This window comes from Semicossyphus pulcher, unplaced genomic scaffold (assembly GCF_022749685.1).
Source record: "Semicossyphus pulcher isolate SPU_LCO1_2020_fin unplaced genomic scaffold, fSemPul1.0.p SCAF_18, whole genome shotgun sequence".
Taxonomy (NCBI): domain Eukaryota; kingdom Metazoa; phylum Chordata; class Actinopteri; order Labriformes; family Labridae; genus Semicossyphus; species Semicossyphus pulcher.
This window is the reverse complement of record NW_027211691.1, coordinates 4930188-4946749: the sequence shown is the minus strand read 5'-3', so window position 1 is coordinate 4946749 and position 16562 is coordinate 4930188. Positions and strand designations below refer to the sequence as shown.

At 39.4% G+C, this 16562-nt stretch overlaps 1 protein-coding gene across 4 annotated transcripts in view; it reads left to right on the top strand.

Moving 5' to 3' along the window:
- Positions 1-16562, top strand: part of slc12a7b (solute carrier family 12 member 7b) — a 78035-nt gene that overhangs the window by 41951 nt on the left and 19522 nt on the right. For all 4 annotated transcript variants that reach the window (XM_069666935.1, XM_069666934.1, XM_069666937.1 and 1 more), the window contains exons 2-8: positions 2833-2927; positions 4815-4946; positions 6709-6855; positions 11981-12035; positions 13689-13819; positions 13960-14201; positions 14298-14509. In XM_069666935.1, the coding sequence (XP_069523036.1) occupies positions 2833-2927; positions 4815-4946; positions 6709-6855; positions 11981-12035; positions 13689-13819; positions 13960-14201; positions 14298-14509 (1014 nt within the window). The remainder of the gene's footprint in view (positions 1-2832; positions 2928-4814; positions 4947-6708; positions 6856-11980; positions 12036-13688; positions 13820-13959; positions 14202-14297; positions 14510-16562) is intronic.

The window sequence follows — 16562 nt, the reverse complement described above, 5'->3', positions numbered from 1 at the left end:
GGCGACAGGGACGAGGGGGTTGTCTGGAAATGTTTGTAGGTTATATCTCATTTTGCCATTTTAATTGGGCTATTTTACACCTTATGTTAGTGTTTGCTCACAAATAACTTTATCTGCTCACCTTACTTCCCTTCAGGTCCCACATCCACATCCACACACACACCTACACCTCTGTTAACTCACTGCACACAGAAGCACTGTTGAATTTCTTCATTAGCTGTATGTTTAATGAAGTCGCCCAAGAAATACTAGTGTTACACCCCGGTACATCCCCAAAAAACTAGGGTTTTGACATTTTACACCTGCGACTTAGTTTTAAGCTGCAGCAGATGAGCTACATGTTAAGGAGGCTTGTTGTTAATGACGTGTTAATGAGGTGCTACTGAATCAGCAAACTGAAAGCTGCAAGCTTTCAAAACAGCTGCGTAAGTTGGTCTATATTAAACATGCAACATCACACCTCAATCAATGCATTTGCAGGAGGGACGTATCAGAGGACGTCTCTTACTGTGTGTGTGTGTGTGTGTGTGTGTGTGTGTGTGTGTGTGTGGGGTAGAGAGCGAGGGGGTCATAATCCACTTGTTGACCAATTGTGAAGGAAGATTTTGGACTATAATGTAGCTGTTCATATGCCAGGGAAGCCCTCCCAGGTAAAGTCTATGTGCAGGGAACACTGCCCCTTCTTACTTAGAATCATAGCATTTAACAGCACGCTGACGATGACATCATTTTAATGTATTTCAAACCATTAGATGGAACAGAGAAAATCTGGTAAATCTGATTCCGGGAAATAAATGAATTTGTCCTCCTGCTCAGTTTGGATATTTTTTCCTTCTCTTAAAAGAAACCAAATTAATATGTGCATTTATTTGTGCTTTCACTCTAAGTAATACGATATTATTAAATGTGGATTAAACCAGGGGAAGCCTCCCATCTTTGATAAGATGGAGGAAAGGGAAACACACAAACATGCTGACACATATAATCCTTATATTATGTGAGGAAAAAGGACCCCTCAGTGTTTACACTTTACTGCAGCATGTCAGATATCTTAACCCCCACACTCTAAGCTGTCTGCCCAGTCAAAACATTTGCTCAGTGCATTGCTGTGTAGGTTTGCAGCCCCGGCAGTAAAGACACAACGTGGTTCACAGTTTGGTGACAGAATGTCGTCTCTGAAGACGTTTCGTTTTCTGTGGGTGATGTAGATCAAAGGTGTGAGCTCTGTTGTGGTTGGTTAAGTGGAGAAGGTGGACGCTCTGTACTCTGTACTGTATGAGAGTGCGAAGAAGATGGGGTCACATGATAGTGCACGTTTAATCAGCCATTGAAGATGTTGACTTTGTTTGACCTTTGAGGTAGAACAAGTCTGTGATGGTTTCAGTCAAGCAGGTCATGGTGACTTTAAGCTTAATCCAAAAGGCAACTGAAGAAGCCTTTCGGATGAGAGGTGAAACCAAGATCAGATGCCTTTTGGATTAAGCTTAGAGCCAGAAGATAGGACAAAGTAAAAAAAGACAACCGTCATAGTGTTTTATCAAGTTTTCAATTATTCATTTAGAAAAAATATCATTAAAAATTAATTACACTTTTAACGTCGAAAGCTTGAAAAATGGCAGCCAGTAGCTCATTGTTATCTGTTTTGAAGAAATGGTGTGACTTGCTACACATGGTTACTGATAGAAATGATCTGTATAAGTTTTGTTACTGAACCTAAAAGGATGAAACATCTTGATCCTTTATTATCACACTCCGATTGTATAGTCATAGATCTTGTTTAATTTGTTTTCTTGACTGTAAGAATCAATCTTTATTATTTTTTTAAATCTTTATTTAGTGTAAATCTGAGCCGAGAAGTGCACTTTTATTTGTCAGAAAGCCATTAATTTAATGCTTTAATCCAGTGGGTGTGTGCATGTACATTTTTTAAGTTCATGTATGAATTATTTATGCATATTTTGTCCTCATTAGGGGTGGGTAAAAAAATGATTTATGTAAAAATCGTGATTCTTATCTTCTAAGATTCTAAATCGATTCATAACTTCCAAAAAACGATTTTTACAAACTCTTTTTTCCATCTCACTGTGCGCACTTAACGACTTCAGTAGAACACAAGGGTAAATGCTACTTTTGTGTGTTATTATTGTAATCAGTTGATATAGTTTTTTGCCGCACCGCCTTTATTAGCTCACAGAGGACTGGAGTAGATCCTGAAGCACGTACTAACTCAAAAATTGACCTTGAATCAAGAATAGTTTTGAATCGAATCGTGAGACACCCAAAGATTCCCACCCCTAGTCCTCATCATGATCTAGTTGTTAGAGATGTATTTATAAATCTGAAACTCTCACGATGCACATGATTGCCAGGAGAGATTCCAAAGTGGCTTTGGAACATTTAGTCTCCATCACAGACTAAGTGATATTATGCTCATCACAATTTTTGGCACAGTTTTTGTGTTCCAAACTCACACACTGACACAATCCTCTGGGCACAATCCAGACATTTTCTGATTCATTTGTGTTGATTTTTATTAATGCTGTAGTTGATCCAAACTGTCTCTGCTAAAGGACACAATACAAATGATTATTGAATGAATTAAGGATAGCACTCAATTTTCCTTCCTTCCTTCATTGTGTATACTAGAGGCTAATTGTTCATAGTGCTGCTTTAATTGTATAAACTGAAACTATAATAAACTCTAATCAAAAACATTGGAAAAAAGGAAACAGCTTCTTGCAGTAATGGCTGCCAGTGGAAGCAGAGTAGGGTTGCTTTGTGAAACCTACACTGCATTTGTTTTAAAGATCCTACTGTGTTGTGTTTCCACAGGTGATGGCGTCCCTAAGGAAAACAGTCCCTTTATCAACAACACAGACAATGACAAAGGCAACAGCTACGATGGCACCAACATGGCCCTTTTTGAGGTAACCGTCCATCAACTTGATACTGCTCTTATAGACAGGCCAGGGGGGTGTTTTACTTCACTGGGAAACATGAAAGTGTGATTTGTTTTGGCACAATGATACACCCAAATGTGGGGTAGAAGCTACAAAAATAAAAATGTCCACTTTATGTAAACATTGACTGCCAGATCTGTTCCTGTAATTTTGAATGACATCCAGCCGATGAAGCTCCAGCCTTTCATGAATGCATAGTGAGCTGCAGCGCCAGGGTAAGCTGTGGTAGAAACTAAATAAATAGGAACTAAATAAATACTTGTCTGAGCTCAACAATGCGTCAATCAAAGAGTTTATTTGTCATTAAAGCTGGTGTGTTCTTACAAGTCCATTCAGCTGAACCTGTGCCAGGTGCTTTGCTCTGCCATTTGGCAGACCTTGCAGCTCTGTGGTCTCTGGTCCTTGTTTAGGATCAATTAGGCCCTGCGGCTTCAGTTTTCTCCACTCTGCGTGAAGCTGACCCAGGCAGGCTATTCTAAGACGCTTTGAACAGTTCACTGAATATTGCACTGTTCATTTTTATCCTGGAAGAGTTTGTCCTTTTTAAGTATAAGGTAACAGACCACGTAAAGGCTAAGTTAAGCTTGTCAGAGTATTTTAAAAATCAATTGATATTGTATGTTTTTAAACACATACATAATCAGCAGAGTTGACAAGTGACTATTTACTTGTTTTTTTTAAGATTATTTTTTGGGTTCTGCCTTTTTTAGAAAATGTGGGGAGGAGAGAGGGGGGATGACATGCACCTAATGATCGGCAGACTGGGAGTCGAACTTGCGACGAGGACTGTAGCCTCTATAAATGGGGCGCCTGCTCTACCAACTGAGCTAAACCTGCACCCCGACTATGTAGTTTTAACCAGTGGAACAAGTGGAGAATATATCATCAAGCAAGAAAGGATATGTCAACAATCCATTTTGGATATGTGGCCAAAAATACCAAGTATAATTATACCAAAAGTAAAAGTTCTTTATCCTTCACAGGTTTACACTTTTACCATAATAGTACCACTGATTATTTTGTTTCATGTATATTACGTCCTGTATATTTGTCTATTGTTATGTTTTCATGCTCTTGGTGCAAAAAAAATTCCCTGCGGGGCAACAAAGCTTTTCATTCGTTCATTTTTTGGTATCTAAAATCATTCTGACTAGTAATACAAGGAACTGTATACGATACCTCATATAAAATTGTAACTAGCACAAATGTCATTTTCACTAGTTACAATTTCAGATATCTGGAATGCAAATTCTATTTTTTTAAACTACATTCTTACTTGTTTTTGTTCCAAAATCAATATCAATATCAATAACTTCAGTCAGACTTGAATTTTCCATACCTTGAGCTCAATTTATGATATCTGTGAGAACTTGCTGTTTTTAGTCTGTTTGTTATGCTGCTGTCTTGGCCAAGACTCCCTTGTACAAACGTAAAAGACATTTTGTATTATTTCCTGGTAAAATGAAGGTACAATAAATACATAAACAACAATTCTATATGTAATTCAAGTTAAAACTAGTCAAAATCATATTGAGGACTGTCGGTTTGCAGATATGACACATCAAAATCAAAATGATAGATATCTGTAACAAGTTTGAATTAAAGTCAATGGCAAAAGTTGATTAGGTTACAGACAATCATTCTTAATATCAAGAATTACTATTTAAGAATTGCTACTTATAATGAAGTTATGGAGATTTTGGCTTGGAATCATGACTTTAACCAAAAGCACAATCACTCTTACTGCTGCTGATAAAAATGGTTTTGCCATAACAATGCAGTAAGTTTAAACCAGTTAAAAAGCTGATCCTGCTTTCATCCAGCATGTTAAAATAAATACTTTCTCTCCTGCAGGAGGAGATGGACAGCAACCCCATGGTGTCGTCTCTCCTCAACAAACTGGCAAACTACACCAACCTCACCCAGGGGGCCCAGGAGCACGAGGAGGCCGATGATGACGAGGGGCCCAAGAAGAAAGCTGTTAAGGTACAGCAGAGAGCCCTGTTTTATGTCTGTATAAAACAGTACAGTTTGGTACTGTACAGTTGCATATTAACAGCTGTTGTTTTGAACCTGTCTAACTGTTACATAACCGGGTCTTTGACCGGTGAAGCTCTGCCGTCTGTTTGATTCTGAAATCTCTCTGAGGGCAAGGCACCTTATTTTTCTTCTCCAAAGAATGTTGTGTCCTCACTTTTATTTTAGGCTTACCATAAAACTTCATATTTTCATTTTTATTTTCATTTCAATGGTTTTACCGGCGTGAAAGATTCAGGAAAATACTGCTAGAATCAAAAAACAACATGCTCAAAGAGTCAGTGACAGAAATAATTGACAGTCAAGATACGATGTCAGGTTTTTAAGATGTTCAACAAAAAGGGAGAGGACCCAGATGCAGACTAAGAATAAAAAGTTGAATCAACAAAAGGCAAAATCCTGAGAAATAGTCTAGGGAAACAATCGTCCAACAAAAGGTCCATTTTAAAGTCCAACAAAAAAAGGAATAACAAATACAGAAGGAGTCGCAAAGATAATCCACACTGGGAACACTGGGAACAAGGTTTCAGGACGATAGACGACATACATGGAACAAGAACCACAAAATAAAACAGGAAACACTAAAAACCAGGATTGTGACAGTGAAACTCCAAAATAAAACAGGAAATGCTTTAAAACAAAGAAACAGACCAAACACAAAACCACACTAGAACAACTCATGACATATGATCAGTGAAGTCAAACCATTGTGACGGTGCAAAATTTTACTATACGGATTATTTTTGCTTTTTCAGTCATACTCAGTTTTGCAAGTTTATTTTATTTTGAAAAACTACTTTGTGATATTTTCATTGGACAATTGAAATCTGTAGTTTTAACCACATACCTTTAGGCCCTGTGCACCCTGTTAGCTGTGTGAGAGCAGAGTTGTAAATGTCCATCTTGTATGCGTATTAAGTAATAAAAAGCTGCCAGTCTGTCTCCTATTTATGATTCGGATCACGCCTGTGTGTTGCCCTTATTCTTCAGTTCATTGCTGCTGTAAGTCCAGAGAAAAAAAATTAAAAGTCTGTAACCACAACTCGGGTCCCAGGCCAGTTGCTCCATCCCCTTCATGAAAACAGGCCTCAGGCACCTCCCATCGGCTGACAGGAACATCTTGGTAAAGAATGAGGCTGACACCATTACCGCCCCTCTTTGTCTGGATCAGTGGGGAGTAGTGCTGTACGTTTGGAGATAGATGGCGAAAAAGGTAGCTGCCTGTCAATCCAAGATGATCGATTTATTAGATTTATTATGCGTTCTGTCAGAAAATGTTCCTGTTGTCTCTGCTGTTTGTCATGCTCTTGCGAAACCACCGTTTTTTTGCGATGAATGCAACCTCTTTGGATGTACGCATTGAAGGATTCGCGTCACTTTGCCAGTTGCCAGTTGAGTGTCACTAAGATGTATGTTTTAATTTCATACCAAACCTCAGCTCATTTTATTCAAACATTCATGCTTTGAGAAACATTAAGTACGGGTGTCATGTCGCTGACAGTGGCAGCTTTTGCTTTACCCTTTTTTGGGGGGAACAGTTTCAGCTGGTTATAAACTGATTTGAACTGTACTATACTGTTATGCACTTTTCTGTTTCTCTTTCACTTCCTTTAAAAATGCCTTTATTCTCACCTTTTCACTTCCTCTTCTTCAATTCGGTCTTGTTTTTTGGTGGTCATTTTTGCAAACATTGCTGAATTTCTCTTTACAGAGCCCTCAGATGGGGACCTTCATGGGCGTCTACCTCCCCTGCCTGCAGAATATTTTGGGGGTCATCCTGTTTCTGCGACTTACCTGGATAGTCGGCACCGCTGGCATCTTGGAGTCCTTGGCTATTGTCTGCTTGTGCTGTTCTTGTGTGAGTATTTACCCTCATTTCTATGACATGTATCGCTTCTCTTTACTCGTAATGCTACATCCATCATAGCCTTCTAAATGGAAATTAAAGGATGAAAATGGACCTCTGCGGGAAATTTCGGATGACCTTGTTTAATCTAAGATAAAAAGAGTCTAAAAAACTAAACAAACTTAAAGAGCAACTTGCATGTTGGAGACCCCAGTGAATCATAATTTTCTTATATTTCTGCATCAAAATAGACAACCGGATGTGACATAACATAAGGGAGTCCCGCCAATTAATGACTTAATTAATAAATATGGATCTAAATCCCAGTCTTGTCACTGAAGATGAAGAAATTGTTAATTCATATGCCTACGACGGACTTAATAATAATTATATAATATTATAATTACGAGTCTGTTAGGTGTCAGGGAGAGCAGGAACAGGCCAGGATGAGGAGGAATAACGGCCACAGGAGAGACATTGAGCTGTAGTTCTACGAGAACTAGTGGATAACGGGACAGCGATATCTAACGCTGTGTTCACATCGCAACATTGTAAAGTTTATCACATATTAAAAACTATTACACATCATGAGTAGTAGCATCAGTAGTAGTAGTACCCATCACAGTCACTGATGGGCGAGTGTCAGCGTATATCAGTTGTATTTCGTGTTGCCTTCTATAAAGGTAAATCCGTACTACGTTTTATGGTGCCACAGCGGTGTGTGTGAGAGACAGAGAGGGAGAGAGAGCGATCACAGTTTCCTGATACTTTGTTTGATAGGTGCTCATGTGTCCCATCTCTACACCTGCACAAAATGCACCCAGGCATGAAAGCTAGCTCTGTTCCTCTTCCTGTCAGGAGAGCACAAAAATTAACCATCAGGTGAAATGCAGTGTTGACTACTGAAATAATATGTACACAATACGATACGACCGCTCAGACTCACTACCACCTACTTCTGCACGTTGAGCTAGGGCAGAGTATGACACCACGAGCGGTTACGTAGTATGACGCAATGTTGGGGGGAAAAAAGGAGTTACTAAAAACGGCCTCTTTTCCCTCTAAATTTGTGCACACGTCTTGTAAATAATATAAAATCAAGATTAAGCTTTTCCACAGCCATTTTCAGACAAGATTGATTATTAATGTAGTAAAAATTTAACCTGCAAGTTGCTCTTTAAGAAACATTTTGTTAATTCAGAATTGTTTTGTGTGTTTATTGAGCAGAATCTGATGACAAAACATGTACAGTTTTTGTTTCATTTATTACACAATAATACTTCAATCAATTACTATGGTTTATTCACTTACATAACCTATAAGCTTAGGTTGTTTATTCTAGAAATATGAAGCATCGCAAAAATACTCCCAAGAGATTACATCACAACAAGCAAAGATACCAATGCAGGCACTGGAGGACCATTTCTATCATTAAGTTCCAAGGCTTAAATATCAGCAGCTCCACTATATGGTTCAGTGTTTATGTTCACTTTAATGATAGATGAGTACAAACTAAAGGAGATGCTCTGAGTATTGACTCGGACATTATATGTCCTTTATGGTCATTTAAGCCATTAGAGGGATGACGTATAAGATTATGTAAGAGCGACTGAATGTACACATCCATCTCTCTAATGCTTTATGAATACATGAGCACATGAGTGTGAAGATACGTCCATGTGCTGGAGTGTTGTGGAGACATCGGGGGCAGATGCTGCCTCAACTTTTAACAGCAGACTGTTTGAGAATGTTTGATTGACGGCAGTAATGAATGACCGGCAAGTTCACTTAGTGGCCACTGATCCCTCCTATATTTAACCGCTGTGTGACTCTCCATTTCCCATACACTCCTGGCTTCTAATAGTACTCAGGCAGCTTGACGTGTAATCCCTTCCATCTGCAAAGTGTCAGAAACATAGCGTCATGCACACCCACACAGTGGCTATATTTGTCAATCCAGCCACAGACAATGGATTACTCCAGTTTAATCAGGGAAAGTACAAACCAGACCTCGAGTACTATCTCACCTCAATGCTTTGACTCATAATTAAATGCTCTAATGGTATAACATGATCAATAAGTTCACTCACATTTCGATTACAGTATGGCCAAGACTGATAATGGGACCCTTATTAGACTATGCAAAGTCAACGATCAACCTGTTGGTTATTTTGATTCCCTTGTAACTGAAAGGAGGCATTCATCTCAAATGTTATGTTAATTTTATTAATTGGACTTTTTAAATGATCAGAAACAATATTTAAATCCACTATTTTGTAGCTGTAATAACAGTGTGCCTCTAAAAAAGTGGACTTCATTTCACATATTTCAATCTAGCTAAAGTGCGTTTGCAGGGTTTACCGCCCACTGCATCGCTGCTGTTACATCACAAGAGAGGCGAGCTTAGTCAAACAGATTAATGTTCATATTCATTGCTTAGACCAGGTCTGACTTTGCGCTGATGGTTCCACGTCAGCCACCTGTTTATAGGTCACATTTTGAGTGCACCAGACCGACACCAGAAAAGTCTAAAAATAACCTAAAGGGAATTCTGTTGACTTAAATTTAGAACAGTTTGGATTTACTCTTTTTATGCGTTTTCTCATATTCTCAGGCTTCTTTTACACCAACAAAATAAAAGCTGTTTCAAACCTAACTAACCCAGTTTAGAGACGATAAGATTTCTATTTAAATATGAAAAAAAGGAAGCTCTTAGGAAGCCAGGTCACATGCTGATGCTTGAGTGTTTAAACACAGTTTTTCATTAAGCCAGTTAAAGGATTCTTTGAGCTGTGTGTTGCTTAACATCATGTATACAGTAGGTGCATTGTGTTCTTTGATCACAACCAGCACCTGGATAATATTCCTTTTGGAAAATAAAAATAAGACATTTTTAGGTGGCTAGAGAATGTATAACAGATTTTTGATAAGGGCAGCCTGTTTTTTCTTTGGGTTTTTTTGTCTGAAGACTTCCTCGCTCATATTACTGGAGAAGTCTACCTGCATACATTTCTCTCACTATTCTCTATAACTTAATGTGAACCATTAAATACTTCTGGGACACCAGAGTCAAATTTCTTCAGCTTCTTTTCGGTGGGGATGTAGTTTCAGTGATGTTTACCCTAGATTAACATGGAGGTCCATGTAGCATGGTGAGTTTTTGTTTACACATATCAGCTAAAATGTTGGTGCTTGTATGGGCCAGACTCGTCCACTGGCTCTGCTTTAATTTCTTTAAAGTGTTGATCTTGAAGATCTCAGTTTCGTTCTCTTTGCCGATAAACGGTAATTGCGGGAGCACACTTCCCAGATATCCAGACAGTGTTGCATGTGTGACGTCCACGGTTGGCTCCGGTTGTAACTCTTGATTTTCCTCGCTGACGGTCGCTTTCCTTTTTAGACTGTTTGCCTTCATCTGAGCGTCGAGTTTGTTTCTTCTTCTTTGGATTTTCACTTATTGTTGAAGTTGTATGTGTAGTCATCCATCTTTTCTTTGTTTGTTCAGCCATAGTAGATTACTGTTTACTCGCAACACTTGCAGAGACTGGAAAAGCAGCCGCTTAGCTCCGCCTACCCTCTCTGGCAGACCAACCACTGCTGGCTGATGGAAAACGCGTCACTTACTGGGCGCCACTTGTGACTTTTTCCGTGAAAGTCTCCACAGACAGCCAGTCTGTAATACTGCAAATGCAAAGGCTTTCATTAGTGGGCCATCGGCTCAATCACCATTGTGTTACCTCATTCAGCGATAGATGGTGACTAGTGACTGAGAATCTTTGAGATTATCACTTTAAGAAGTCTCTAAATGTAATAGAGCAGACATAACTGAAATCATCAACAAGAAAGCTAGAATGTTGCAAAAGAGGGGATACATGGCTAAAACAAGGTAAAATTCTGAATATTTAAAGGTAAAGGTGCGGGGATTGACAAGGAAAACATATAAATTAAAGAAATACAAAGAAAATGTGAAAGTGATAACAATTTACATTAATAACATTGGTATTTATACCTTGGAATTGTGTCAGCAGTTTTAGTGATGTTATCTTAAAGTTTGCAGAAGCAGACCTTCCTCACTTTGTATGAATTTCGGCGACTGCAGGGTGACTGATCGGGTACAAGAGCCACCTACATTCCAGAAAGCAGGGCTGAGAGAAAGCCCTGTAAATTAGCTTTATGAATAAATACTGGTGCTGTTAAAGTTAAAGATGATGTGTCCCTTAACTGCCTTCAGTAATGAATCTCAGTCTGGAGGGATAAACTGCATCTAAAGACCTGAGATTGGAACTTGCTGCCTGTCCATAAATAACATCCCAGTAATCCAATACAGAGAGGAAAATGCTTCCAGAAATCTTAAGTAAAGTAAATAAACAAGATTTATTTCTAAACTAGATAGTAGTTGTAATCTTTATTTCTATTTATGGGGACTGTTTTCAGATTTTAACAGGGAGGACACGCCTCCTGCTACGGTCATTTGTGGTCAAGACAGGCGAGTGTAGAGCTACTTAGCGTTTCAGTGGAAGTGGGAAGTAAAACTGGCAGCTAATTGGCTTTACTCCAGCTTGTCTGCCACTTTAAACCGGTTGCCCTGTGAACGCAGGGTTTATCTCGGTCTTGTCCTTGTCCCTCCCTCCCTCCCTCCTCCTCTTTCTCCTGTTGTCATTTTCCTTTTTCTCTCACCTTCACGCCTTCTTCTCCACTTCTTTCTTTCTTTCACAATAAAGTTTAAACTCTGATGTCTTTCTCTCTTTTCTTTTCTTACCTTATCTCGTCTCCCTGCCCTTCTCTCTGCTCTGTCCTTTCCCTTATCCACACTGTTAGGTAACAGGCTGATGTAAATAACCTCCACCACAATGACTGATTTCACAGAAAAGCTGGTATCCATTACCAATCCACAAGATTCAGAGCATTAGCTGCTAAGAAGTATTTTAACGGCCTACATGCTAGATCAAGGCCTCAAAGTACCCTATTGTTTGAAAATCTTGGGTGACTAAAAAAGCTTTATTAAAATCTCCTTTGTTACAAATTAAATAACATTGAAAGTGAACTATAACGAACATTTCAAAGGAATATTATCTGTATTAGTGTTAAAATGTAACTTTGTTTCTGACTTTGCTGTTCCTTTATCTTCTCTCCATAGACCATGCTGACAGCTATATCCATGAGTGCAATCGCCACCAATGGTGTCGTGCCAGGTAAGAGGCTTTGGTACTTGGACATACACAAACTTTCAAGAGGGGGTATCATGCTGTTTCACATTTTAAGACATATATATATATATGTCACAATGTTGACCGGAACGGCAGGTTCCAGACAGCTTTTTCTAAACGCTGCACTTTGTGACGTTACAAAGTGCAGCCTCAGCAGGCTTCGGAGAGCCGGCCAATCAGCAGAAAGTGGGTTTGTAGGGGCGGGGTTTCTTAAAGGGACAGAACTGACTGAGTCATGTCAGGCAAAGGCTGTATGATGCTAAACTATTCCACAAGTATCACAGAATGAAATATAAAGCCCCCCCCTTAACAAGGGGTGTATTGATATTATATAAGTCATTATTATGTGTCCAGCTTTGTCCTAGCATTTTTCTTTTATTTGTTTTAGTTCATAATGGGGATAAATTAGAGTAATAGGAATTCATAAGTTAATGTGCACAAGCTGCAACTGGAGTTTTGCTATTCGATTAATCTCTAAAAACAGATATCTGCACATAAATGCAGCATCTGTAGGTGAGGGACGAGATTTTTCATGTCAGACTACATACCAAAACTCCTCTGAGTAAAATTGACCATCTTCAAATTGATCATCTTTGAGGCCGGATTTAGTTGTATGCAAAATAATAGTCATTGTGGAGCGCAAAAGGGACAGAACACATGACATGAAATCCTGCAAATCATTGCATATCATTGAATTACAATTTAGCTGTTTAAAAGTCTCTGTAAACAGTCAGATATCTGCAAAAGAGTGAAGATAACAATCCAGCTCCATTCTGACGTCTGAAGTAGTTTGTCGGACCGAAAACATTGACCATCACACAGAGGAGAGAATAAAGTTCAGAAATAATTTCACAGCCTGCAGGCGTATTTCATGTTTTGTGTGCATGTAAAAAAAAATTATCTAAATTTGTGAATGTGTAAAAAAGTTTTGCAGGTGATTAAATATTTTGTCCTCCCAGAAAAGATTTTGCAAAACTGTCAAAAGTTTTGGTAGCTGTAGAAACTATTGGTGTTTGTGGACTTAAAAATGGTGCCGCAATATTTTCAACTTTCAAGTCTGAGACACACAAATTTCCAATGTGCATGTGTGACCCTGAAGTTACAAGCTACTAGTTGAGAGTTACAGGCACAAAATTTGACGCCTCAGCTAACCAACCAATCAGCTCATCTCCATGTTGTCCACTGACCTTCCAATCAGAGAAAGCTAAACTGTCCAATCAGGGCGCGTGAATTACAACTGCAAGCTCAAAATCTTTTTGACCTTTATTTGACTCCATAGTCGTGGCACGGATGTCTGATTTCAGTTATTCAGACATATGCTGGCTACACTGGAAATCTAACAATAATCATCAAAAGATAAATTGGTTCCTAGATTGATGTTGGTGGATTCTTTTTTACTCAGAAACTAAACCGTTTTCTTCCTTGTTTGTTGATTTTATGCTAATTTATGGCTGAGTAGCTGAAAACAGGCACATTTTTAGCTTTAGAAAAACCTTGACAACAGTTTTCCATCTTTTATGTATTCATGGCTGCATTAGAAAATCTGCAAGTTGTCCTTATTTGTTTAAAAAGCTGACTTAAGACAACATAGTTTCCTTTTCCTCATACAACCATTTTGCTCCCCCGTTTTCCCTCCAGCTGGAGGCTCCTACTACATGATTTCCAGATCTCTGGGTCCCGAGTTTGGTGGAGCTGTAGGTCTCTGCTTCTACCTGGGTACAACCTTTGCTGGCTCCATGTACATCCTGGGTACAATAGAGATTCTGCTGGTGAGTAAACACTATGTGCAGACCATCCTAATATATATCATATTTTTTAAGGTGCAGAGATAAAACTTCAAATAATAACAAATAATCCTTTTTTTCTGTCCTTTTGTGGCCTTTCCTTCCCCTCCCTCTTCCACATGCAGACCTACATCGTGCCTAAAGCAGCCATCTTTGTGGCAGAGAAGAAGGAGGATGAGGTGGATGCCCTGCTTAACAACATGCGTGTTTACGGCACGTGCTGCCTAGCACTGATGTCCATAGTCGTCTTTGTGGGAGTGAAATATGTCAACAAGCTCGCTCTGGTCTTCCTGGCCTGTGTCATTCTCTCCATCCTAGCCATCTACGCTGGAGTCATCAAGACCATCTTTGAGCCACCAGACTTTCCGTGAGTCCCTTTTACAGTAGCCTCACATAATTTATCTAACAGTATAATGATGCATGAAGTGTGTCATTTAATCTTCTCCTCTCTTCCTGCTCACAGTGTTTGCATGTTGGGGAATCGCACTCTGCAGAATCACAACTTTGACAGTTGTCTGAAGACAGACGTTATAGACAATCTGACAGTCACTACCAAGCTGTGGCAGCTGTTCTGCGAAGGACCTGAACTCAACGCCACCTGCAACGACTACTTTGTCAACAACAATGTGACCTTGATACAGGGCATCCCCGGTCTGAAGAGCAGAGTCATTTCAGGTTTGAACACAGAATTTCCTCTCCAGGTTGTAGGAGTAGTCTTCAAATCTGGTGGAATTGAAATCAGGCTTCCTGATGTATTTTATTTTTACTTTCAATTACACCATTAAGAATGGGTTGCGGCCGCTGATAGCACCATAAATTGCACATCATTTGCAATCGCTATCTGCTCCGTCTCACAAAGCAAGTTGCACTGATGATATTCAAGCGCAAATAAGCCCATAAAGTTTGTCTGTGTCTGATTGTGGAGGGAAGCTGTCTGCACCTCTACTCTCTGCTGCGCTCCACACTGACAGATCTCAACTCCATCAGCAGCTCTTTTAACAGTTTAATGTAAAGTCCAGAATTGACAGGTTTTTACTAGTTTAACTCTCTGTAACGCAGCTTCATTCTTTTTAAAACGAGTGTGCAACAGCAGCTCATCCATATAATAATCCCTGTCCTGCGTAATGGCTCCAGACTGTCTCCACACATGTGGACAAAGTGTGCCCATGTGCCAGGGTTGAGCCTCGTACAGCCCCAGACTGATTGGGTCTCACAATCACAGAAGTGTACATGCGCCGACCGCGCGTGCATCCTGTTACAGTTGCCCGAATTTCCCCCCAGGGATTAATAAAGTATTTCTGATTCTGATTCTGATAATAATAATGACCAAATATTGTTAACAGACAAAAACATTTTCTTATCACACAAAAGGTGGAATTGTCGTCACAATCACTGGAAACTCAGAGCGTGACAGCCCTTATAATACTGCACCGCAGTTACCATCAGCTCTCTGCAGACGGGAATATTTTCACTGTAACTGCGTGTGCTGTTAGCACTGCTGTTTGTGAATGAGGTGTTTTTGCCACGAGGCTCATTTGCATAGAAATGAGACAAATTTGCCCCAATGTCTGCTTAATGACTCATGCGCAAACGGCACCGGAGCACAGAGACGCTGTTTGCTCTGCAGTGCACTTTAAGTTGCATTCAACCCTCTGCGTGTGCTTAGAGAATGAGGCAGAGTCTTTTTGTGTCATTTGCACAGGTTTAGCAGGTGCAAAAGCAGCGCAATCCTTTACACTTAATTTGATTAAGGACCAAAACTATCCTCCACTTTATCATACAGAACCTGCTTAAGCCTCATGAAAGAGGAGAAGCTGAGATAATGATGAGTAAATTGCTTCATCATGGACTATAGAGTTTTCTGAAATGCAGTGCAAACTCAGAACATTCCTCATGTTGTGTAACTGCTGGCCATGACGAACATGTTTTACTCCGAGCATTCCCGTCATATTTCTTGTGAAGCATCTGGGGTCAAGCAAGTGCAGGCGCTGAGTGATTTCATATGTTATCATTTTGCTCCCTCTGCTTTCTCCCATATCCACTCGCCTTTATTTTCCCTTCCTCCACAGACTCTCTCAAGTAGTTTTTTTCCCTTTGAAAAATGTTTCCACCTCTTTAGATTTAAATTGGTTTTACTTTGTGTCTTTTATGAATAATTAATTAGTCCATACCACTGCTCTGACTGCTGAAAACTTTGCTGTTTCTTCTTTCACTTATAATTTTATGAACTCTAATTACTGCTAGCACCAATGTCAAACACTTTATAGACGTTTTTAATCAACTGTAATTTTTGTTGGGGAACAGGGGTCACGTTGGTCTTTGAAGGGCGGAGGCTTTCTGTTTTTGGGTCAATCCCATTTTTGTGAACACAATATCTAAGGGATGCCCGAAGGGAATACATACAAATTGAATGAACTTATTTTGGTGGTTATTATGCCACAGTTTCAAACAGATGTCTGATAGGATTAAATAGAGAAATAATGGGTTAGGTCAAAGGTCAAGTTCAACATCATAATCTTGGAAAAACACTTACTCTGCAATATTTTTTCACGTTCTTGTTAATGCAACATCTCAGAAATACGAGGAAATACGAATCTTCAAGCTTGCACATAAGTCCGTTTGTGCTCATTGATTAGATTTTAGTTGTCAAAGGTCAAGTTTACTGTGACGTCATGACCGTCTCATTCTTGTGAATGACTGGAGGAAATTTCAGTACATGTGATTTAAT